This window comes from Periplaneta americana, chromosome 17, assembly GCF_040183065.1.
Source record: "Periplaneta americana isolate PAMFEO1 chromosome 17, P.americana_PAMFEO1_priV1, whole genome shotgun sequence".
Taxonomy (NCBI): domain Eukaryota; kingdom Metazoa; phylum Arthropoda; class Insecta; order Blattodea; family Blattidae; genus Periplaneta; species Periplaneta americana.
Window position 1 is genome coordinate 2,414,415 of NC_091133.1, and position 27,132 is coordinate 2,441,546.

The following is a 27,132-nucleotide window of genomic DNA, read 5'->3' on the forward strand; positions in this document are numbered from 1 at the left end:
AGAAACTCATGTAAGACATATTTGATAAAGTACATTATGTTATAGTTAAAAAGGGCGCGTCAGCTACTATGGCTATTTGCACCCTTATCTAAAATTCTTCGTAAAACACAAACGCAATACAATAATCAGAATGCTTAAAAGAACTAAGAAGCGTTGTTACGGTTAAAACAAGATACACTAATGCAGTTTCAACAAGGTGATTATAAAAATCATAAAAGTGAGCAGTTCTCAGAACCTACCTAATATTTAAAAAGAAACAATAAAATAATAAAACAAATGCCACTAGAAATAACTTATCTGGCGCATTTATAAAATACTCTGATGTGAAAGGTCTGAATGTCAAGTTTTTTTTTAATTTTAGTAGGTTATTTTACGACGCTTTATCAACATCTCAAGTTATTTAGCGTCTGAATGTGATGAAGGTGATAATGCCGGTGAAATGAGTCTGGGGTCCAGCACCGAAAGTTACCCAGCATTTGCTCATATTGGATTGAGGGAAAACCCCGGAAAAACCTCAACCAGGCAACTTGCCCCGACTGTAAATCGAACCCGGGCCACCTCGTTTCGCGGCCACATGCGCTGACCGTTACTCCACAGGTGTGGTCAAGTTTGTTAAAAAAATATTTACTAAATAACAAATGTAACCTCCGGATGTAAAGGGTCTGGAGGATAAATAAAACGGGTCAATATAAAACTGAATTACCCTATCAAGTCCTGTATTCGATAAAAATCTCAGAACTGCATTTGTACAATTAAAATCATTTCGAAGAGCGTCATGTAGAGTCGACCGAATGCCATATTGACGACGGACACGGTCATATTTTCTGCAATGCAAAAAGAATGTTCCATTGTAAGTGGAATACAGCATATCTCACACTGTGGTTGAGGTTCGCCACGTAGCAGATGGCCATGTGTCAGATGACAGTGGCCAATTCTCAATCGGGTGAGTAAAACTTCTTTGTATTGTGACGCTCTTGTTGATGAATTCCAAACTCGAACAGTATTCTTTATATTTCGTAATTTGTTTTCCTCTTGTGCAGACCACTGTCCTTCCCATAGCCACCATACTGTATATTTCGGGTAATTCTGAATATCTTGCCACCTCTCGCGCCAATACACCTCAGACCCATTCATAGCACCGTCCCTTGCCACACCATCTGCTGCCTCGTTACCAGGGATGCCAATATGACCCAGAATCCAGACTACTCCAATCTCAGAATCTGAGCTTAAGAGAGTATGGAAAAGCTCCTGGGATCGTCAGAATTCAAACACTGGAAGGACTGTATGGCGCTTAAAGAGTCGGACAGATAGGGAATCTACCTTGGGGTTCCCTAATGAAAAACAATAAAGCTCTGTAAAAAGCATAAACTTAGACAGCAAAAGCACTGGTATATTGGCTCAGTTTATATTCAAATATCCGTCCATTTGCAACGAAGGAACAACCAACACTATCATTTACCAGGGATCTGTCAATAAACGCTAAGAAATAATTTGAACACCATTGTTAAAGTTGACTAAAGAAAGTCTACAAACAAAAGCTGGTGTAAAATTCTTAAAACATCAGCTCAGACTTACATCAAACATGGGACGTCGCATAATTCTCGTTCGAGTGGTGATATATTCCAGAGTGCGAACTGTTCGCGGGTGGATGTCAAGTTCAGAAAGCAGTTCACGAACTAGACACCTGCTGGAGGAAGTCTCAGTGAATTTTCACTGTATCGGCCGTAAAGAGACGAATGGCGAAACGAGTCGTAGCAGCTTAACAGCATATGAGCGCAACAAGGCATTACGTCGCCGATACAGAGACGGTTCTCCCGTTTGACGACACAGAATCTCTATTCGACTCGTATCCCATGATGATGTTCTGTATTTAAAGTAGTAATTTCGATTTGTTTGCTGAGTCATAAATAAAACAGCCATAATTCAGCTTTGATCGGATGATAAAGACGTAAAAGCACTGTGTGGACTGCACCCCAGCGAGCCCCTGACGAAAGGCATAAAATATTTAAGGACTTTTCACAGTGCCTTCTCAAATCATGTACCTGCGCTTCCTACGTTAATTTATAATCAAAGATAAGGCCCAAAAATCTCGCAGTGTCTGTATATTGCAACTCCACTCCATTAAGACGCAGTTCAATATGTGGATGCAGTCCACGTTGGTTGTAAAAGTGAACACACTACGTTTTCAAAGAGGAGAATTTAAAGCCATTGTGAACAGCCCATTCTGACAACACGTTGATGACTAGTTGCATGCAATAAGAATCGATTAATGTATTTATTAAAAACTATTGCAATTATTATGTATGATACAACTATTAAATTTATGATGATAATTATTAAAGCATGATCATGAAAATAAATTAATTGTTCTATAATGCTGTCGACCGTTGGATGGAAGATATCGGGAGTTGTAATATAAAGCGAAGTCATCAACGTACAACAGAGAAGATAGTCGGTCACCCACACAGTGGGCAATTCCATTGATCGCAATGCAGAAAAGAAGAGCATTTAGTACAGATCCTGAGGAACGCTGTTTCCTTGAAGATGTTCGTTAGAAAGTGTGGTGTTTATTCTTCATGAAACCACCAGTCTTCTATTGGAACTGACCTCACGGAAGACAGGAAGAGGAGGAAGAATATGAAAATTAGATGAGTATTCCAAATTGCCTAGTTTCTCATTCCTATTGCATCTTAATTCGAACAAGAAAGAAGATTAATATCGGTGTTCTATTTTTCAATGCTTTTTACCTTCCGTTTATTTTTTCCAAGAGAGAAGGAATGAAAGTAGCAAAAATGTTGTATAGTTAGCAAATTAATGTTTATTGTGTTTACTACTGAATTCCAACAAAATATTTTGCAAATACACATCGTTGTCTGTTAGCTTTGCTAAGTCTACTTAGTTGAGTGAAAAATTGCATTGGTAAACATGGCAGGAACAAAGATAGTCGAAGTAAACGCCTTCTTCTTCCCTGTCAGTGACACTATTGCAGAGTTAGGGGATTGCCTCTAATCCATCTCTTATATTTGTTCCTTTTCAAGTAAACATACAACACTCAGATCAATCGAAATGTTCATTTCTTTTCTCATTTCTAGTGTTTATCAAGGAGGAATTAATAGTAAGCCATCACAAAAAATTGTGAAATGGAATAAATAATTAATGCAAAAGTAGGTATCTCATTTTATTTAATAATAAATATTATATAATGATGATAAAAACATGGATGTTGTTACATTAATTGTCAGTGCAAGGATTGATCACAATCAAAGACCGGAGTTAAATACCGGTACTGTATCAGTACATTCGAAATTATCTAGATAAAACAACTTGCAAAGAGAAAGGTAAAATGCTTTTGGCAATGTCTCAAAATGACAAAAACTGAGTTACCTAGATCTTGCATTCGGGTGACGATATACCCATCCGAAAGTGGGAAGAATATTTCCTGCTCTAGGTGCGATCACACACCATTGACACACAAGAACCTCTCAGTTAACTGCAAGAGTTCACGACCCAAGAAATGAGAGAAGCAATACACGCAGCCAAAAATAAGAAAGCTGATGGACAAGAACAAACACCTCAAAGCATCACTGCCCACCTTCGCAGAAGCATGGACAATGCTTTCAATAAATGCATAACCTCGTGCACAATACCAGATAGATGGAGAACCTCTATCGCGATGGTACTATACAAAGGGATGTATGATGTAGGGCAGCGTTTCTCAAACTTTTTTGAAGTGAGGATCACTTTTTTGAGTGAGAACATTCCGCGGACTACCTTACTCTTGTTCCCTTCGAAAACAAATTTATCATTTTTGTAGCATATTTTAGTACCAATATACATATATTTTAAAATACAATGAATTAATTAAAATTAATTAAATTAAATTAATTTTATATTAGTACCTATTACCTAATTAAGCTAATGATAATAGAAGAAAATTGATTTTTGTTTCTTAAATAATTCAAAGCTATTAGAGTATGGATAATCTTTAACTTATTAACCACAAAAGAAAAAAAAACAACAAATGTTGGTATTCACATTAATGAGATGGATGAACCTACCGATTCTTGCACAGTTGTTCTATATTTAGACGTGTGCTGGTAAGCTTAAGTCAGAGGTCGGCAAATACATTGAGTCGATTTCAGTAACCTACTTTGTTTTTATTAGATTTAGTGATGAAAACCCTTTCTCACACAGATACGTAGAAACAAATTATAATCTCTAAAGCACCATTGTACAGTCCACTATATTCTCCTTTCACTTGTGATATGGTCCAGAAATTAACCACACCTTCCGCTTGGAATTTCATTTCAAGTCTGGTCTCAATCGAAAGTTCAATGAACTGTTCTCTTTCACTCAATCGAAGTCTGTTAGTTTCAATATCGCAATGAAAGTGATCACGAAACCATATTTACTTGGAAAATAGGTTTCAAATTGTAATCTCAGAGTTGTATTATTGGTTTACGACGTACAGTACGTGACCATGTCAATGTGCAGACTGGGTCTCGGCAAAACTATTAAGAAAGTCAGAAACACTTGAAAAGGTTCGGTACTTTGGTTCTCTGTTATGAATTTCGGTGGTGCCTGCCTGGGTTACAGGCGCGGCGCCAGATGTGCAGGGAAGAGATGGCGAGAAACACCACGTTCATGGTAGAGGGATAGGGTAATAAATTTCATACAATGTCAGTACTGAGAGAAAAGATGAAAGGCGATTGCCGTGTGTCATTTCCAAATTCAGCTATAGAGTGATACACAATTCGTTTGAATTATATTTTTTCTTCTGCCTTTTTTCAAGAACCACAAGTGCAGACCTCGAGGACCACAGGTGATTCACGGACCATAGTTTGAGAAACGCTGATGTAGGAATATCCTCATCAGCCAGAGACTTCATGGGCAGGCTGGCAAATACCAGAGAAACAGTTTGGTTTCAGGAAGATCGATCAATGCCTGCCGAGGCGCTACAACAGCAAAAGGAAGTACCAGTGAATAGGGATTATAAAGAATGGACACTTCGCGTCGGTACCTTTGATGTAGCCGGACCGATTTCAATGACCTTCAAGCCAGCTAGAGCGTCAGATTCTGCTTTCTCCCTAGAGTTGGCGCTGACATTACACCAGCTAGCAGTCGACACAGCGGAAATATAACACATACAATTAATACATCTAGGTACATTATGTACTCAAATAAAATAAATTGGATCCATAAAATAATAAATCCTTCATTAACTGTAATGTCTAGACTCTAGAGTTCCTTTATAATGAGAGTTGAGCCGTTGAGCCCAACAACAATTAAAATATGTAATGATTTGATAGCGCTGAAAATGGAAAAACAAAACTCTTACGAGAAGTAAAACCATATACCTATATTATATTTATATACAAATATTAAACGAATTCGATACTTAATTTTATAATGCATTGTATTATTTTATAATATAATTTATGATATCTGAAATATATAATATTATTATTAGAACTAGTTTGTCACTGAGAAATAAGGAAAAGCTGTTAACTTGAATTTATTTGAAGCAAAGCGTTACTGGATTATGCAATAAGGTAGGCGATGTTTGCATCCTGTGCCTTAATTCTATTCTCAATTATTATCTTAGCGTATGCTCGATTACACTACCTCTAGTGCTTGAAAGTGGAACTAGCCGCTGGCGCACAGAGAAACAAAACACAGGAAAATTCGCTCAGTGTCCATTCTTTATAATCCCTATTCGCTGGAAGTACTACAAATTTTTGTCGACTTTAAAAAGGTCTTCGACTTCCTAGTTCACCAGAAGATGCTGCAGAAGTTGGCCGACACCATCGGAAATAAGCATTATATAACAGCCACAATGAGGAGCATACTGGCACGAAAGTACGTCCAAGTGAATTACACTTGGCGACATCGAGACCCATAGGGCAAGCAGTTGGAGTGCTGCAAGGAGAATCTGCATCTCCATTGCTATTTCACTTGGCAAAAATACACGCCGTAAACACCGTGAAAAGAGAGAATGTCAATGTATACATTTATGCAGGCGAAAAGGCAATTCTACTCGACTCACAAAACCTGTTTCAAGCAGCCTTCGACGACCTGTTAAAACGGGCAACTGAGACCAGCCTCAGAATAAACGAACGAAAAATCACCACAGTGGTTTTCAATAGAGGAAGCAGAATAGAACCTCAATCAAATGTTAAACAATTCTATCTTGGCATCACCCTGCAACCGTAAGGAACAACTTTCAATAAGCAGAAGTTTAAAAGTGCTACAGTAGCGATAAGCGACAAACCGAATCTGAGAAGGCGCTGAATCTCCTTAAAGTGAAAATCTTTCTCGTCCTGAGCTGTGGCACGGAAATCATCTGGGAGCATCTCACACAACGAAACCTTGCATATTTAAGAAAGGTGAAAACAATGTACCTTAAGCGAACACTTTGTTTCTCATCGTCGACGCCATCGAGACTAGTATATATAGACAGCTTTGCTAGTGGAAGGGCTGAGGACCCAGTTTATTTTTATTTTATTGGGGTATTTTACGACGCTGTATCAACATCTAGGTTATTTAGCGTCTGAATGATATGAAGGTGATAATGCCGGTGAAATGAGTCCGGAGTCCAGTACCGAAAGTTACCCAGCATTTGCTCGTATTGGGTTGAGGGAAAACCCCGGAAAAAACCTCAACGAGGTAACTTGCCCCGACCGGGATTCGAACCCGGGCCACCTGGTTTCGCAGCCAGACGCGCTGACCGTTACTCCACAAGGACCCAGTTTGTGCTGCCCTCTGCTAGTGCATTCAATCAATATCCACGGAGGTGTATAGAGAAGCGAGAAAACATCTAGCCTGGCTTCCACTGCACATAAGTCACGACGTCCAATCTCTGGACACCCGGAGGAAACTGACAGTAGTTATTTTAATGAAAATGAGGATGCAAAAAAGCAAGAACTCTTAACACTTCAAAACCTCATCAGACAGACGTAGATATGGTCGACAAATCGAAAAGCCAGCATACAATTCAGTGTGAAACGCAGATGGCATTTGATCATACTTTTTCCATGCTCAGTATTGGTGGTATCATTAGCCAGATCAAACCGACAATACTATGAAAACATGCTAGTTTTGAAAAAAAACTACCGGTATATTCATTAATGAAATCACATCTAATCCAGTGTCCTGCGAAGGCAAAAATTCGTCTAGCTCGTTACGTACAAATATACCCAGATTTAAGAAGTAGAGAGACAGGAGTAAAATAAAATTAACTGCACTCTGGGATCTTGTGGTGTTCGTGCAGGTAGAATCAATGGGAAGAAAAAACAAATGTGCAACAGTTGGGAGCCTATTTGCAATGACTAGAATTCCTACAGATGCGCAGACAACAGAGGACAAGAACAATACTTGTGCAGGTAATAATTTTGTACAAACTTATTTCTTTCATGTCGCAAACCGTAAAACAATTAAAATATCAAAGACGGTAAAAGCCATCAATTTAATCCCTAGGCATAATGCACTGTTAGGACAAAATGCTTAGTTTTACACATTAATCTCTTGGCAGATGACTGAGGAATACAATGACTGCCCTTCCCTTGACTTGCAATTCAGTTTCAAATATTACAGCTATAAATTCGTCGCAGTCAGTGAGCGTGAGAGAAATGCTCACGAGGAACCATTCCCGGGTTAAAATGCTTGTCTCCTCCATTTCGGCGTGCATTCAATTTTATGTCCGCAAATTTTGAGGAAAAATTTTCAGACATTCGAATTGTTTTTGTCACTATGCAGGCGAGCATGCAATTTTAAACTTGAAGAATGCGAGAAACATTTTTTACAGACATCACATGTAAATGGTTTCTCGCCTGTATGTACGCGTGTATGCAATTTCAAGTCCGATGATTGTAAGAAACACTTTTTACAAATAGAGCATTTGAATTGTTTCTCGCCAGTATGAAACGACTCATGCAATTTTAGGTGTGAAGACTGAGTGAAACACTTTCCACAGACATCGCATTTGTATGGCTTCTCGCCAGAATGTAGGCGTGAATGCAATTTTAGGATCGAGGATCGTGAAAAACATTTCTTGCAGACGTCGCATGTAAAAGGTTTCTCACCTGAATGAAGACGTGCATGCAAATTTAGATGTGAAGATTTCGAGAAACACTTCTCACAGACATCGCATTTAAATGGTTTCTCGCCGGAATGTAGTCGTGCATGATATTTCAAGCTCGAAGACCGTGAGAAACATTTTTGACACGTGTGGCACTTGAATGGTTTCTCACCTGTATGCAGGCGTGTATGCAATTTTAGGTCTGAAGATTTGGAGTAACACTTTTCACAGATATCACATTTGAATGGTTTGTCGCCTGAATGTAAACGTGCATGCGATTTAAGGTGCGAAGATCGCGAGAAACGTTTTTCACAAACATCGCATTTGAATGGTTTCTCGCCGGTATGTAGGCGAGCATGATATTTCAGGTTAGAACATTCCGAGAAACACTTTCCACAAACATCGCATTTATAAGGCTTCTCGCCTGTATGGAGGCGTATATGCAATTTCAATTTTGAAGATTGTGAGAAACGCTTTTCACAAATATGGCATTTAAACGGTTTCTCGCCAGTATGTACGCGTACATGCAATTTTAGGTTTGAAGATTGCGAGAAATACTTTTCACAAACATGGCACTTGAATGGTTTCGCGTTAATGTGGATGTGTGCATGAGTTGTTAGAGTTCCCACATCGCAGAAACACTTTCCACAGACATCGCATTTGAAAGGCTTCGGCATTAACTCTTCCTCCAGTGTGTTCACGTCACATGATGCCTCCTGGAAAGAAAACAGGAATACAAGTAACAACGAACCACTTGAAGTAGTGCAGCGAGTTTTATGCTACGACGCAGTTCTGAAAACCTTTTCAGTGCACTTAAAGTTTCAGTATAGAAAAGTAATTTCTTTATGGAGACAGATCTGATCCAGTGTTTGACTAACATACTATTAGTCATTATTTTGTTTAAAGGTATATTACTAAGAAAATCATTAGTTTAAGTTATGAAATTTATGATAATTAAGGAATGGGTACATTGATTCTCAACAGTTTACTTTTAATAGTGACAGAACTTCCAGATCTGCTAGCATTAAAGTCACAGAGTTTTAACAGATGAAAGTAATCTATAACTTACCACAGGAACAATTGTGATACCAAATTCAATTCAAATAGATAGGTTTGCAAAGTTGAAGATAGCAGTAATACGTGAATTTGGGAACAATTGTGATTCCAAATTCAATTCAAACAGATAGGTTGGCAAACATGAAGATAGCAGTAATACGTGAATTTGGGAACAATTGTGATTCCAAATTCAATTCAAACAGATAGGTTGGCAAACATGAAGATAGCAGTGATACGTGAATTTGGGAACAATTGTGATTTCAAATTCAATTCAAACAGATAGGTTGGCAAAGATGAAGATAGCAGTAATACGTGAATTTGGGAACAATTGTGATTTCAAATTCAATTCAAATAGATAGGTTGGCAAACATGAAGATAGCAGTAATACGTGAATTTGGGAACAATTGTGATTTAAAATTCAATTCAAACAGATAGGTTGGCAAACATGAAGATAGCAGTGATACGTGAATTTGGGAACAATTGTGATTCCATATTCAATTCAAATAGATAGGTTGGCAAACATGAAGATAGCAGTAATACGTGAATTGGGGAACAATTGTGATTCCAAATTCAATTCAAATAGATAGGTTGGCAAAGATGAAAATAGCAGTAATACGTGAATTTGGGAAAAGAGAAGGAATAAAATGACGTTGCATCCACTGAGATGTAGTGAGGACGCGTTCCTCATATGGCAAGGAGATCCCATTAATTTTGTACACACGTTAGCCAATTTGTATGGTTTCTCATATAAGCTCAAAACAGCAGTTTCATAAGTGTCTCACTGTTCACTGTTGGCACGTTAAGTCCTGTGATTACAGAGTTAATATTTATCGGTTTCTATTTTCTCTTCCTCTTCATGAGCTATTAATGCTGATAGTGAAATTTTAAGGGCGCGTCAGCATCAATGGCTATTTGCACATATACTTATAATTTTTTTTTTGTGATGAAATTCAATTGTTGTTGCGTAACTAAAATATACACTGACTAAAAATGTTGACACATTAAAAAAATAAGCACACTAATATTGGACGAAGTGACTCCTTATATAAAACGAACACGTATCAGTCCAAAGATAATGCGAGACACGAAAGATATTATAGTACATTATGCAACGAGCCTACAATGAAGGTAATTAAGAAGTGAGTATGGATATTTATGAAACGAGCGCAAGCGAGTTTCATAATTTTCATACGAGCTTCTTAATTACTATTATAGGCGAGTTTCATACGTCTTTTTATGCTCGACCATATTTCTAACTTGATATTACTAATTTTATTGTATCTGACCTGGAGCAATGTCCCGTATGTTGTGAGATGTGCGCAGACGTGAAAGTATTGATTTTTTCCGAGGAACAGATGTGCACATTGACCTTGCTAAGCCATAAGAACCTACAGAGATAAAATTGAAATTAAATTAGACATTGAAAAACGAGATGACAAATTGAATTTATTTGAATATTATTTACAATTAACGCTAATTATTATAGTAACAGAACATAACCTTCTGCGACAGTATTGGATTTCCAGCCTCCGTGACTTTTCGCTAATTCTCTTTCGATTGCATATCCGAGAATAATCGATACTTGCGGTTTTATAACGGTAGAAAGCTGACCTGTCATTGGCTGAACAGTTGTAACCTGAGTCGTCATTGGCTGAAAGACCTGACCTTTAATGAGTAGGTGTACTTTAATGACATGCATTAAAGGTCTGCTACCAGGTGTATAATTACTACATTTCGGCATGGTCGAGCATAAAAATATCTATGAAACCATTTAAATAAGTGAGGATATGAATCTCTATATGTCAAAATCTACAGAATAAGCCATAAAAGCCGAGGAAGCGAGACAATTTATATGATTTTATTTAAATCTTTAGGCAGAACTTTGATCCAAACTTTAAAGTTTAGAATATAAATACCTTCAGCCTTCATTTACATGATATGCTTTTTCTCTAGCCAATTTTTTAGTTTAATCCTACGTTTAAAAGTGCTGTCCAGTGTTCTACTTCAGCTGCCTATTCCAGGTGATGTCGAGCACATAAAACAGACTTTCTCTTGCTTGTAGACCGATGTCGGACAAAAATAACTTTTTAAAATAATTTTTATTCCCTTCAAAATGAGAATATCATTACAAGCATACAAACTGTAAAGACACCATACATTTAAGCAATTTTGAACAAGAGCATCTATGAATTAAGATGTGCGTCACATTATTCTCAGGTATAGAAATAGAAGTCTAAGTGGCGATATAGAGGAACATTACATAAAGCTAAAATTGCTTCCTTCGTGCTTGGTGAGACACGCAGACCCTGCATTCACAATTTATTTTTCGGGCATGTACGAATTCACCTGCCATCAGATCAACAATCTTATTATATCCTCAGTACACGCGAAATAGGGAAACTCCCCTACTGATGGTGCACATAACCTCCAACAATAACTTATTCTTCCCACACATAGCACTGATATTGCTTTCGACTGGAATTATTAATAATAAGCAGAAACGTTTATCTAAACAGCTACAAATTACGCTTACAGCAGTGTTGGCAATTCGATTCTTAAGAAACTGCTATGAGACTGTAGAAACCGATAAATTGCTATATTATCAACAGTACTCTCACTAGAAGCCTTTATTTATCTAGAGAAAATCAAAACTCGAGTGGGATTTAATTGACTAATAAAAGATTATAAGAAAGTATATGTATAAAGATTAGAAGTAATAAAGTATTCTAATATAATAAAATATTAATTGACTTTCTAAAATTCTATTTCACTAGTGTTAGCTTCGCCAAAACGTTCGAATGGAGCCGCCATTTTCAGTTGACTGTCTATGCGGTAAACAAATGCTAGGGAAGTGATAAAAACAAAGAAATGCTAGGGAAGCGATAATAATAAACAAATGCTAGGAAAATGTAGGGAAGTGATAAAAATAAACAAATGATAGGGAAGCGATTATAATAAACAAATGCTAGGAAAATGATAAAATTGTGATAAGCAGCCATGATTGGTTGAAATACGTCCTTTTGTACCGTTTTATTCGTAGTGTGACGTAGTAGAACAGAGCCTTCTTTAGTTACAAGCCGGAGCCATACGTCGGCAACACTGTAATTAACTGTCACCCGGAGGCCGACCATACAGGACACGTGTTTGTGCTAATGCCGATTTTCAATGTAAATGAATGTTACAATATAAGTGTGTGTCGATGGAATTATTTTCGCGGCCGTACCAAACGTTCATTATTGATGTATTATAAACTAAATGCGTGTTGGCGATAAAAAATACAAGACAATAAATGAAAATAAAATGGTTGCAGTCTTTGGCAATTTCTACGGTTATTGATGACAAAGTAGCCTAATTGACTATTCTACTAAATATTAAATATTGTATAACTACATTTTTATAGTCTTATTTGTGGTTTGTGTGTATCAGAATTCTAGTCAATAAAGTTACGCCGTTGGTTTTCAAATTCATTGTAAACAGCTGTTTTGTGATCCCATAAATGTTGCAGGTTTGTTGAAGATTCGGAATGCCTGCTATACATCAGAACTACCTATAATTTGTAGATGCATATAATCACTTTGTTGGTTTTCAAGGTTTGTTTATTAATATTATTTACTTTCTAATAAATTAGGTATAAACATGTTTCTTTTCACTTCGTATTTACAGGATTTAAAGTTCACTGAGTTTACGCTAATTGACACATACATGTACTTAATAGATAATGTTGCGTTTTGTTACGTATTATGTTGAAGGTATGTTTTTTTCCATTTTTTCATAGATTTTTTTACTTGGTTTAACTGTATTTACATCCTCATACTTTTATTATAATAGGTATGTCAATAGTTTCTTCTGTTTACATTTTATTTTACGCCTATTTGCAAAATTTACATTCTTAGCTTGTTTTCTGTAGTTATATTTTTTTTAAATTATATTATAAAAAGTTTATAACAAATAATTTAGGATAACAGTATTGTTATGGTGACTGGCCAGGTTCAAACTAAAACTGGCTTCCTGGACATCTGAAATATTTATAGAAAAGCAGGACATAATCACATGAAATTAAAATGCATGATATCCTACATGAATTAAATACTATTATAGTCACAATCATGCCATGGTATGAAAGAAAAATTTCACAACCTCGAGCGGGAATCGAACCTGCGACTTCCTGTTCTCCAGTCAGGCGCTCTACCACTGAGCTATCGAGTTCGTCTCACGCCAAAGGCTTGGAATTATCCTTTCATACTGCCGACTCTGTTATAGAGTACTGTCCATAGCGTCTGATCTAGTCAGCACTGCTTATGGCTGGAAAGAAACTTTACAAATGTAATCTTCATCTTACGATGTTTGGGTGACGTATATACGTCCGTTGAAGTGACATATAAATGAATTAAATACTATTATAGGCACAATCATGCCATGGTATGAAAGAAAAATTTCACATCTTTCGCGTCAGAGGTAAAACAACAATAAGCGGCAAAACATTGTCAATTTACTAGCCACAAATTTGTTAACTGAATGGAACTTCAGAATACTGCGTAGTAACTTACGTCTTTATTGCATTATTGATTTTATTATATTCGGTGCAAGGAATTTCTTTTTTGTAATTATTTTAAGTGGCAGCCTTTGTATTTAAGTAGCCTACTTACGCCGTATTCTGAAGTATAGCTAATTGATTGCAATAAAACACTATTTTCGAACCCGTAATAATTTACATCACTACTCTGAATCTTGATCTTACCTTTGTGCTTGAAGTAATATTGAAAAAATACGCGTTACGTATAACGAAAGCAATGAGCAAACACAATATCACTCTAAAATCTCCGGCCTCCACTCTGCGTTGCCAAACCTACCCATGCCCCGGCTTGTAACTAAAGAAGGCTCTGAGTAAAATCATCACGTTAATCAGCCACCGATAATAATTATCCATGTAGTCAATCTCAAATGAAAATACAAATTTAATAAATGTTACCTCCTGAACTAACACAGAAAAACGCCAGATGTTACGGGAAAACAGCTGAATTAGCAACATTGTTACAGTAATCCTACCTTCACACTCAAAACTTTTAAACGTGCCTATTAAAGTATGCTGCTTAAATACGCAGTCCGTGATCAGATTCAATGCCTTCTAAAAGAATGCAAATCCTTCTTATAGTCACATTCTCGTGATGAATTTATGTAATAGGAAAAGTAGATTTTAATAATAATAATAATAATAATAATAATAATAATAATAATAATAATAAACCTTTATGTTGAGTACTACTACTATAGATGCATGCATTAGAGCAGGAAGATGGTGCTGCATGTAGGACACGCCATTTTGTGTTTGCTGAATGCTGCACGCAAATAGTGCAAGACGTGCGAAATTTAAAGCGTTATAGTCATCAGACTTAAAATAAAACCGAGCGACAATTATCACGTTAATCAGCGACAGGTAATAAATAGCCATGTATGCAATTTTTTCCAAAATCGACCTCTTGCTGTGGACACACTTCTCTTGTGAGATAAGAGATCCTGGCCAGTCACAGTTCAAGCATTTTTCATGATCCCAGTTACGTAAGACATGACCAAGTTCCTTTTTGCGGAACATGAAAACATAATAACGACCGTAACATAACAAAGATAAATAAAATTAACTCCTGTAGTTTTTAAAGAAGATGTAGAATGGTACAAATAAAAAAAAAACTTTTAAATCTGCTTCACCATTATTCACATTAAATGCAGTTTATTAAGCAGACTAAATGTAAATAAAATAAATACTAGTATAGGTCATTCTTTATCTCGTGAAACCAAATGGCTGCGTGGGCCCTAGCAAATTGTGACCCGCTCGCAGCATAGTGAGGGAGGGAAGCTTGTCAGTCCACATTTATCTTCCCCTGAAGCACAGGGAAGTTTCACGAGATACCGAATGGCCTATAACAGTTTTCACTTCATATCCCAAATAAAATTTTGTGTTCGGAAAAATTCAAATAAACAAAATGTGGGATATATTGGAAGAGACACGACTAATTAACAGTAAACTCCCTTATTATTTTAATGTACCGAAGTACATATATTTCCATGCAGATATTCTGCGTCATCATACGATGAAAGAGTAATGGAACGGAGAAAAATTCTCTCCGGCGCCGGGATTTGAACCCGGGTTTTCACCTCTACGTGCTGATGCTTTATCCACTAAGCCACACCGGATACAACCCCGGCGTCGGACAGAATTGTCTCTGATTAAGTTCCAACTCTTGGGGTCCCTCTAGTGGCCGCCCTCCTATGAACATAGGACATATGTGTGGAATTCGGTCCTATGTTCATAGACATCTATGACGTAGTGCAGAGGGCGGCCACTAGAGGGAACCCAAGAGTTGGAACTTAATCAGAGACAATTCTGTCCGACGCCGGGGTGGTATCCGGTGTGGCTTAGTGGATAAAGCATCAGCACGTAGAGCTGAAAACCCAGGTTCAAATCCCGGCGCCGGAGAGAATTTTTCTCCGTTCCATTACTCTTTCATCGAGTAAACTCCCTGTCCACTGCAGATGGCATTTCTGATGAATACAATACACTTCACCTCAGTTTCACTCTTCACCACTGGAGAGCCTTCAACTTCAATCTCTGATGTGAGATCATCGCATTCTGTCTTTATCCGAGTCATTTGCAGATCCGATAGAGTCCCTTCCTAATGAGGAAAGAAACAATGGATAGCGTTATACGTTAACAGGCTATGCAAATAAAAACAATGGACATGCTACAGACTATTCACTCAATATAAACTAGAAACATGAAATACTGTAAGAGTTTTATGTCATACCTAGGAAAACTTTCTATCCTGTGAAAATAAAGAAAACAGTGGGCTCTAAGATGAATCAAGACTCTCCATAATATTTATTGAAGGTATTACACAAAATAATAAATTTAATCAAAATGTAAATGTGCTCCCATTATAAGAGCATTCCCCAAATTTTTCGCATCAAAAAGTAGTAGTAGTCCCACTAGATAGTACCCAAAGAACAAACTCTTTTGTTCTTGCCACTTTGCTTAAGATCATGATGTTGAGTGTACAAGTGACTTTGATCTTTGAGAATGAGTTTCCTAACACCGTGATGAGTCACTGTGACTTCATTTCCACCAGATTCTTGGCCAAATACTTTTGCGAAGTGACAATACGCGTGCTTTGTTTTGTAGTTAAGGTTGGCTGCATATACTGTTGCGAGCAGATGTTTAGTTATTGGACAACGAAGTCTAAAATCGTGAAGAAATTTGCTAGTTTCTTACTCTGTCCAGCTTTTCAAAGGCTAGTCCCAAACGAAATTAGGCTTGCTTGTGATGAGTGTGCAAGTCTGAAGAATGACCTGCGTAGCATTCGTGAATTCGATGCTGAATGCTGGGCAATCCTGCCTCAGACCTGATGCAGCAGACGAGTAGCCTAGGGCCTGCATATCAGCTTACTACTTTATCCACTGAGTAAGATGGATGAAATTGCGGAAATGAGAGAGGAAAACGGGAATATCCCGAAACAAACCTCTGTAAAGTCTTTGTCCACCATAAATTCTATCACGACCTGACTGGGGATCGAACCTCGGCTGCCTGAATGGGAGACCAACGCGTTAGTGCTGAGTAACAGACGCGGGTCAAGTTTTTAGTAGTATAAACGCAATAAATATATTGGAAACGAGAGGCAGAGTTGTGAACCACTGCAGTGAAACCAACCTGCTAGAAAACTGTGCAAGAGTTGCAAAAGTAGGAACTTGACAAGCGTGTCCCATTGTCTGAAAGTTCAGACACTTTTACTTGCAATTCCTAACAGTTAGTTAGTTAGTGGAATTTAAAAAGGGCGCACCAGCTACTATGAATTTCGTCCACATCTGTGGAGTAACGACTAGCGCGTCTGGCTGCGAAACCAAGTGGCACGGATTCGATTCCCGGTCGGGGCAAGTTACCTGGTTGAGGTTTTTTCCAGGGTTTTCCCTCAACCCTACATGAGCAAATGCTGGGTAACTTTCGGTGCTGGACCCCGGACTCATTTCACTGGCATTATCACCTTCATATCATTCAGATGCTAAATAACCTAAGATGATGATAAAGCGTCGTAAAATAACCTACTAAAATAAAAATAAAAACTATGAATTTCTAACATTTTTGATTTCAAGTGGTTCAATGATTGAACGTAATTTCATTTGAACAGGCATGTCAATTTCCAAATTGCAGCTTGTGAGTTGCAAACAGTCCGCATGTATTATGTAAACGTGTGCTGTGCCCTGAACCAGAATGAGCAGGCCTACATTCTTCAGGAAGGCACTAAATTCGGAGGCATATGTCAATATTATCAAGCAATTTGTGAAACAATAACAGACATCGATTTGACACAGGATATTTCCAACGCAATGGAACGAGATGAAACAAGTCTTGTGTGAATATGAATGAACTTTCCAGTTTCTGTGATAACCAAATGATCCCTAAAGGACGGTAGCAACTCGTCAACCCAGTTTCACCCCTTTATTGCTTACAAGTGTATGCATCACGCTTTAGGAGACTTAGAAAATAATGACAGTGCAGCAATCCGGATTACTGACAAAGACAAGCTTCAGAGAACCAGCGATAAAATGTACGGTTGAGTTCGAGTGCGTCTGAATGCTGACGGAGGACATTGCCAGCACTTATTGTGAAAGGTATAATATATATGTCTGGGTCTTTGGGCTGCCTAGTGTATATCAATGGTTGCAGTATACAGTGAAACCTGCCTTTGCGGTCACTTCATTTAAACGGCCAACTAGCCAAAAGGCCAATTTTTTCTGGAACCTATTGGATTTTCCATAAGATCAATACAAATTCTCTTTTTATTTAGCAGTCACCTCATGCGCCGGCAAGGGGCCAGGATCTATTTGGATTGGAACCTGACTATAACAGTCACTGTCCAACAAAAAATATTTTCACGGATACTGTCTGACCTATTTTTTCGATGGTTAGAGGACAAGAAGCAATAGCTAAGTGTACAACAGTACACCCTCCATATCGTGGAGTTAGTTGGTTACTGTTTTATGACTCTTTTGTCACTTTCACTCCGACCCTGCACAGCTATAAATTCTTACTCGTTTTTAAAGGATTGAAACACAGACTTTTTCTATAGAAAATGTCACAGTATGTTTTAGGTCAGTAGTTAACCATTCGAATTTTTATATTTTTTTCGCCTCTATCTATCTTCTCTATTTGGACCACCTTTTACGAATTTTTCTTCTTTTCATTCAGTTGATTCCGAGGAACTGTGAAGTTAGTTAGAGAGAGAAAACACGTCTAACAATAAATCTAGAGTGGTGTTAAGTTCAGAGGTGAGACGAAAATGATTGAAGGAAGTGAAAAGGGAACATCTGCGAGAAAAATTGCAGAAATATTCAAATGTGGAAGGACACAAATAAACGGTATAATTAAGAATAAAGATGAAATATTAAAAGAATGGGAGAAAAATATTCGTGGTCGCCAAAAAAGGAAGAGAGAATCTGTGTTTAGTAATGTGAATGATTTCGTTTACGAATGATTAAAGTGTGCGAGGGCGAAGAAATTGCCAGTAAGTGGGCCTATGATTCAAGAGAAAGCCCTTGAAATTGCTAAACAACTCAATGTCAGCAATTTTGTTGCTTGTAATGGGTGATCAGAGTGCTTTAGAAAACGGCATAACATTGCATTTCGTTCTGTGTCTGGTGAAGGAGGTGACATTGCAACCAATGTTATTGAAGAATGGAAAAAAATAGACTGCCTTCAATTCTTGCGGAATACGAACTCAGAGACATTTACAATGTTGACGAAACAGTTTTTTTAAGGGCACTCCCTAACAAAACTTTAAGTTTCAAGAAAAAAGAGTGTAAAGGGGGGAAGTTGGCAAAAGATAGAATAACCCTGCTCTTTTGTTGTAATGCTGCAGGAGAAAAAGAGTCACTCTTAATGATAGGGAAATCATTGAAACCGAGATGTTTGAAAAATGTTGACATGGGCTTATTGGGGGTGAAGTGGACTGCCAACAATAAAGCTTGGATGACATCATCATTGTTTGAAAATTAGCTATGCGATTTCAATTCCAAGATTAAACGACAGAATCACAGAGGTACCGCAAGCAAGTTTTGAAAAGGCTAGTTGCAAGAATGGAAGATACTAACATTAATATGCACGATTGTTTGTACACGCACAGTACTAAAAAGTCAATGAAATTCAGTACTTTCATGCCGATTCATAAATCAAGCGGTCACCTGATAAAATGGCCATTTTACAAGGCAACTTCAGATGGCCGCTTTAGACACGTTTCACTGTACAGTAATCCTTCAGGTGGAGATTAAGTAAAATCACTGAACATTATATCGGAATTTGAATACAATTTTATTTAGTAGCAATGTTAGCAACAAAGATGCATACTTATTGCATGATGGTAACACGAACCAACACCTCACATTCGTGGTATGAAGGACATAAGAATCCAAATTTCCATAGAAATAAAAGAGAAAGATTGCTACTACTGGAAAGATAACAATGACACGATTTTAGCATTTTGCTACGTTTGAGAGATTTACAGCAGTGCTGTTCTGTGAATGGCGGGCGAGTATTTCCAAAATTCGAGTTAGCGATGTTCCTGTACCGCATACGCTAAACACCGTGGCTACAGGTGGGCGTCTGAGACAGAAGGTGTTACTTTTGTTACGATTACGATTGCCAACAGAAGTCTGCAGACATAGCTAATGCCAGTTACAATGTTGGATACAACTGGTGGCTCCCAGGTTCACGGGAATGTTGTGTATATCACCGACTCCAGCACTTTGTTCAATTGAAATGCAGAATATATGGCAGGAGTTATTCTTATGTTAATATTTGTGTAAGATAATCACTGCAGGTTACATCAAGGTACAAGGTGATGGAAGAGGAAAGGACTACCGTCTTTCTATAGTGTGCAATCATACAAAATTTATGATAATAAACTGTATGAGAACGCAATTCATAACGTATTTATTTTCTCCATACTAAAGGAGAGCAGTCTATTACTATTCCAAATCAAAACATCAAAGTTAGGACACTGTGCAATAAATATTGTAAATGAAACTAAATTGTACACCGAAAATGTTATTAGAGCTCTCATAACGTTGACCTACTGGAATAACTTGGTAACTACATAGGAAAGCAATGAGCCTTGCAAACTTTTTTCCTGTAAGCCCACAATATGGCAATCAGAAATATTGGCAGCTATGTACGAATGGTATCTGTGACGAACAGCAAGAAACAAAAGGGCAAAGCAATGCAAGAGCTCCACTCACCTCAGCTTTACACTTGCCCACTGGCTCTGGAATTTCTTGGAATTGTATCTCAGACGTGTGAACACAGCTGTGGTCCTCACTTTCCAGCTTTATTTGAGCTGACCGCAGAGGCAATAAATTCACTTCCTGGAGAGCAACGAGAATAAATACACTCAGAGTTATTTCAATTTCCTTCTTGGAAGTCGATTTAAAGCTCACAGTGATCCTGTAAAGGAAGGATTACTAACACAAGTGAGACAAGTTAAGGAATTACTTAATTCTTCATCCCTATAACTAAAATTCCGTTCATCCACATAAGCAAGGTTCGGCAACGAGTGTTAATGGTGTCAACTCCGTCCTCAGAAAGATGTCTTTTGATGTTTGTTCTGTTACAGCATGCTTCTGACAGTCTTTCTTCTTATCGAAAAGAGCCCTGTTTCTTGCCAGTTATCAAATCACTTCACAAAACCCTGTTTCGATGGTTGTGAGGCCTCTTGGATATCGGTCTCTGAATTTCGGGACAACTTATAAGAGGCACAGAAAATAATTTTCTTGAACCAAAAATGGTTATAATAAATTTAAAAGCAATTTACATAGATTTCGTGACAAAAATATTTAATTTTCATTTTTCTGCCCAATGGCAAGTAGTTCACTGCACTTTATCCGTCCTTCCGCCTACCTCTCAGTCTATGCATATGTTCTATACACCTTATGTCGACCATCTTAGGGAAATAATCAATCTGAAAAAACTGCAGTGGCTCGCTACCACTGGTATGTCACGCAGCCCCATGGAGTGTGCCGCGAAATTTTGTAATTGAAAAATAAATTTTATGCCCTTCAGAAAGCCTCTTTAAGAACATAATTTCTAATATATTCTACGAGGGATGCGTGGCGGGCCAAAGACGTGATTGCCAACATATTCTGTGAAGGATGTCTGGCGGCACAAGGACGTGATTGCCAACATATTCTATGAGGGATGTCTGGCGGCACAAGGACGTGATTGCCAACATATTCTATGAGGGATGTCTGGCGGCACAAGGACGTGATTGCCAACATATTGTATGAGGGATGTCTGGCGGCACGAGGACGTGATTGCCTACATATACTATGAGGGATGTCTGGCGGCACAAGGACGTGATTGCCAACATATTCTATGAGGGATGTCTGGCGGCACAAGGACGTGATTGCCAACATATTCTATGAGGGATGTCTGGCGGCACAAGAACGTGATTGCCAACATTTTCTATGAGGGATGTCTGGCAGCACAAGGACGTGATTGCCAACATATTCTATGAGGGATGTCTGGCGGCACAAGGACGTGATTGCCAACATATTCTATAAGGGATGTCTGGCGGCACAAGGACTTGATTGCCAACATATTCTGAGAAGGATGTCTGGCGGCACAAGGACGTGATTGCCAGCATATTGTATGAGGGATGTCTGGCGGCACGAGGACGTGATTGCCTACATATTCTATGAGGGATGTCTTCCGGCACAAGGACGTGATTGCCAACATATCCTATGAGGGATGTCTGGCGGCACAAGGACGTGATTGCCAACATATTCTATGAGGGATGTCTGGCACCATAAGGACGTGATTGCCAATATATTCTATGAGGGATGTCTGGCGGCACAAGGACGTGATTGCCAACATATTCTATGAGGGATGACTGGCGGCACAAGGAAGTGATTGCCAACATATTCTATGAGGGATGTCTGGCGGCACAAGGACGTGATTGCCAACATATTCTATGAATGATATCTGGCGGCACAAGGACGTGATTGCCAACATATTCTATGAGGGATGTCTGGCGGCACAAGGACGTGATTGCCAACATATTCTATGAGGGATGTCTGGCAGCACAAGGACGTGATTGCCAACATATTCTATGAGGGATGTCTGGCAGCACAAGGACGTGATTGCCAACATATTCTATGAGGGATGTCTGGCGGCACAAGGACGTGATTGCCAACATATTCTATGAGGGATGTCTGGCGGCACAAGGACGTGATTGCCAACATATTCTATGAGGGATGTCTGGCTGCATAAGGACGTGATTGCCAATATATTCTATGAGGGATGTCTGGCGGCACAAGGACGTGATTGCCAACATATTCTATGAGGGATGTCTGGCGGCACAAGGACGTGATTGCCAACATATTCTATGAGGGATGTCTGGCAGCACAAGGACGTGATTGCCAACATATTCTATGAGGGATGTCTGGCGGCACAAGGACGTGATTGCCAACATATTCTATGAGGGATGTCTGGCGGCACAAGGACGTGATTGCCAACATATTCTATGAGGGATGTCTGGCGGCACAAGAACGTGATTGCCTACATATTCTATGAGGGATGTCTGGCGGCACAAGGACGTGATTGCCAACATATTCTATGAGGGATGTCTGGCGGCACAAGGACGTGATTGCCAACATATTCTATGAGGGATGTCTGGCGACACACGGACGTCATTGCCAACATATTCTATGAGGGATGTCTGGCGGCACAAGGACGTGATTGCCAACATATTCTATAAGGGATGTCTGGCGGCACAAGGACTTGATTGCCAACATATTCTGAGAAGGATGTCTGGCGGCACAAGGACGTGATTGCCAACATATTGTATGAGGGATGTCTGGCGGCACGAGGACGTGATTGCCTACATATTCTATGAGGGATGTCTTCCGGCACAAGGACGTGATTGCCAACATATCCTATGAGGGATGTCTGGCGGCACAAGGACGTGATTGCCAACATATTCTATGAGGGATGTCTGGCGGCACAAGGACGTGATTGCCAACATATTCTATGAGGGATGTCTGGCAGCACAAGGACGTGATTGCCAACATATTCTATGAGGGATGTCTGGCAGCACAAGGACGTGATTGCCAACATATTCTATGAGGGATGTCTGGCAGCACAAGGACGTGATTGCCAACATATACTATGAGGGCTGTCTGGCGGCACAAGGACGTGATTGCCAACATATTCTATGAGGGATGTCTGGCGGCACAAGGACGTGATTGCCAACATATTCTATGAGGGATGTCTGGCTGCATAAGGACGTGATTGCCAATATATTCTATGAGGGATGTCTGGCGGCACAAGGACGTGATTGCCAACATATTCTATGAGGGATGTCTGGCGGCACAAGGACGTGATTGCCAACATATTCTATGAGGGATGTCTGGCGGCACAAGGACGTGATTGCCAACATATTCTATGAAGGATGTATGGCGGCACAAGGACGTGATTGCCAACATATTCTATGAGGGATGTCTGGCGGCACAAGGACGCGATTGCCAACATATTCTATGAGGGATGTCTGGCAGCACAAGGACGTGATTTCCAACATATTCTATGAGGGATGTCTGGCGGCACAAGGACGTGATCGCCAACATATTCTATGAGGGATGTCTGGCGGCACAAGGACGTGATTGCCAACATATTCTATGAGGGATGTCTGGCGGCACAAGGACGTGATTGCCAACATATTCTATGAGGGATGTCTGGCGGCACAAGGACGTGATTGCCAACATATTCTATGAGGGATGTCTGGCAGCACAAGGACTTGATTGCCAACATATTCTATGAGGGCTGTCTGGCGGCACAAGGACGTGATTGCCAACATATTCTATGAGGGATGTCTGGCAGCACAAGGACGTGATTGCCAACATATTCTATGAGGGATGTCTGGCAGCACAAGGACGTGATTGCCAACATATTCTAAGAGGGCTGTCTGGCGGCACAAGGACGTGATTGCCAACATATTCTATGAGGGATGTCTGGCGGCACAAGGACGTGATTGCCAACATATTCTAAGAGGGATGTCTGGCGGCACAAGGACGTGATTGCCAACATATTCTAAGAGGGATGTCTGGCAGCACAAGGACGTGATTGCCAACATATTCTATGAGGGATATCTGGCGGCACAAGGACGTGATTGCCAACATATTCTATGAGGGATGTCTGGCGGCACTAGGACGTGATTGCCAACATATTCTAAGAGGGATGTCTGGCGGCACAAGGACGTGATTGCCAACATATTCTAAGAGGGATGTCTGGCAGCACAAGGACGTGATTGCCAACATATTCTATGAGGGATATCTGGCGGCACAAGGACGTGATTGCCAACATATTCTATGAAGGATGTCTGGCGGCACAAGGACGGGATTGCCAACATATTCTATGAGGGCTGTCTGGCGGCACAGGGACGTGATTGCCAACATATTCTATGAAGGATATCTGGCGGCACAAGGACGTGATTGCCAACATATTCTATGAAGGATGTCTGGCGGCACGAGGACGTGATTGCCAACATATTCTATGAAGGATGTCTGGCGGCACAAGGACGTGATTGCCAACATATTCTATGAAGGATATCTGGCGGCACAAGGACGGGATTGCCAACATATTCTATGAGGGCTGTCTGGCGGCACAAGGACGTGATTGCCAACATATTCTATAAAGGATGTCTGGCGGCACAAGGACGTGATTGCCAATATATTCTATGAAGGATGGCTGGCGGCACAAGGACGTGATTGCCAACATATTCTATGAGGGATGTCTGGCGGCACAAGGACGTGATTTTCAACATATTCTATGAGAAAGGTAAGTGGTTACTGTAATTGTAATTTCCATGGGCAGTCTCTGAACTTGTCTTAATATCCGACTGCTCTTAACCAGCCGCCACGCGTAATTACATATGCGGATGAAGATCTGTTTGAAGGCTATGTATTATAACGCAATGCAAAGCAGATATTGAATCCGTGTGTGGTGTGTAAGGAGATAGAGGTTTGAATTTATAATTCAAGGCAACATGTTAAGTAATATTATTAAAATGGTGGTACATAATGTGTTTTGTTTAGAAAGAGTTGTTTCGCATGTTCAGCAAGACAGATCATCATAAGCTAAAAGATACATCTCCTCCACGATTTGTTCTTGTACGCGTTTAATTAAAATAACCTTCAGTTTTGCATTTCTACGGTGTACATACAAACGTACTCTATTAGCAGATAGGTCTATTACTGTAGAAAAATGAATAAAAATTCAGATGTATAAAATCATTTAAATAACACTTGAACACGACAATTTAAACTTAGAGCACTTACAAATAGTCACAAGCAAAACAATCGATGCCAAACAAGATGACAAATTCTACGCTTGATTATCTTTGGTTCTGAATGTAGATTTGGATATGCCTGCCTTTGTGACACACTGTTTATTGCTTTAAATAACACACGTAGAAAATAAAGAGTAATTATTTTGAACTTACCTCAAACAAAGGCTTCTTCTCTTCAAAATCAGTGTTATCACTTGCTTCTATAGCCAAGGGGTCGACCTCAGCTTCTACCTTGATCACATCCATCTCAACTGCAGGAGGTGATTAAGAGTGAGTGTGTCATTTGCAGCAACACTTGTCAGGCTCTCGTTATATGATATGGAACATATTACGTAGTTGCAATGAGTATAACTTGCTTTCTGCACCGGTCACAATTTCGGCATGTGTGTTTGTATGTATGGCCTATGTGTGAACAGGAAGAAGAAGGCCACGTATTATATCACATAAATCATAAGGAACATGAAAGAATCGCAAAAAATGCAAAGAAATGTATTTGTGCCTTAAGTAACAAAAAAGTGTAAGGTTCGCGGTTTTCTCATAAAATTTTCCCAAATACAGTATTTAACAATCTCTTATTCGGTAATTATTTCGAGTAGGATCGTGATTTTTGTTCATATCGATAGAAAATCTAATAAAGAATTATTTATCCTTCTGACGTACTTCAATAGCGTGTAATGTAATGTGTGCTTGTTGGTTTGAGGAATCACGTATCTTACAGTTACATGGAAAATACTGTAACAATAATCGATATTTTTCGGAATAATAAAAGTGCATGAGAATATATTTAACATACTACATGCCTGATGTCAGTATAGACCTACTATTAAATATACATTAGCAATATCTAATCTTAACACTTGATTAACAGTTTGTTGAGCGATCGTATTAGCTGTGACGAGGGCCACTATGATCAAAAATAAAATGTCCCAGATCACAGGAAATAGTAGTACGTCATTGTACCAAACTGTACTTTTTTTGTTTACTTAATGTACACTGACTTTACGATTCTTAGTGATAGGCGATTTTTTTGTTAATAAGCCTTTACTAGATTTCGCGAATTTCAAAACCGACTAGGAGACAAATAATGAAGTTTAGCAGGTACTGTTAGATATGTTCTACTGCGGAGTCCACACTTCGAAGTCCGTTATCATCGAATGAAATGGACTCCGAAAATCCGACCCAGTCCCCCTTTTTAATAACCAGTTTGGAGAGCGAGATTCTACAGGACGTACAGCGGACATACGCATTCGGTTGGGATAGTGGTCACTACCATGAAGGTCGTGAATCACTGACCACTCGAAATGCGTGGATAAAATTGGTTTACAAATGAAAATATCTATCATGGAGTATGTATCGTGAGCCAGGAACAGGTGTGTGGCTTCATCTGAATTCTTGAAAATGAGATTTAGACGGGTACATACCTCTGCTATTTTATTTCCTCCGTCATCATCGGAACTAGAGCCAAAAGAATGGTGGGATGCATTGAAATCCCCCACTTATAAATATGGAGCAGGTACAGCTTGATTCAGGGATTTTCGCCCCTGTAAAATGTAGATAAACTAAGACCGAGTTTATCATCACTACTGGCGGGCTGGATCACACAGGTCAGGCGGCGCA

The 27,132-nt window shown here is 39.1% G+C and overlaps 1 protein-coding gene across 3 annotated transcripts; it reads right to left on the bottom strand.

Moving 5' to 3' along the window:
• Positions 1-1,862: 1,862 nt before the first annotated feature.
• On the bottom strand, positions 1,863-26,671 carry LOC138693210 (zinc finger protein ZFP2-like). 3 transcript variants are annotated; one of them, XM_069816993.1, is made up of 5 exons: positions 25,669-26,671; positions 20,414-20,539; positions 15,694-15,801; positions 10,420-10,521; positions 1,863-8,793 (listed from the first exon to the last, which is right to left on the bottom strand). In XM_069816993.1, exons 1-4 carry the CDS (start codon positions 25,759-25,761, stop codon positions 10,507-10,509), a joined length of 342 nt encoding a protein of 113 aa, XP_069673094.1. In that variant the 5' UTR covers positions 25,762-26,671; the 3' UTR covers positions 1,863-8,793; positions 10,420-10,506. The 3 variants fall into 3 exon arrangements, with proteins under 3 accessions (XP_069673094.1, XP_069673093.1, XP_069673091.1); XM_069816992.1 differs by having other exon boundaries at positions 25,669-26,391; XM_069816990.1 differs by lacking the exon at positions 10,420-10,521 and having other exon boundaries at positions 25,669-25,917; positions 26,176-26,389.
• Positions 26,672-27,132: the final 461 nt, after the last annotated feature.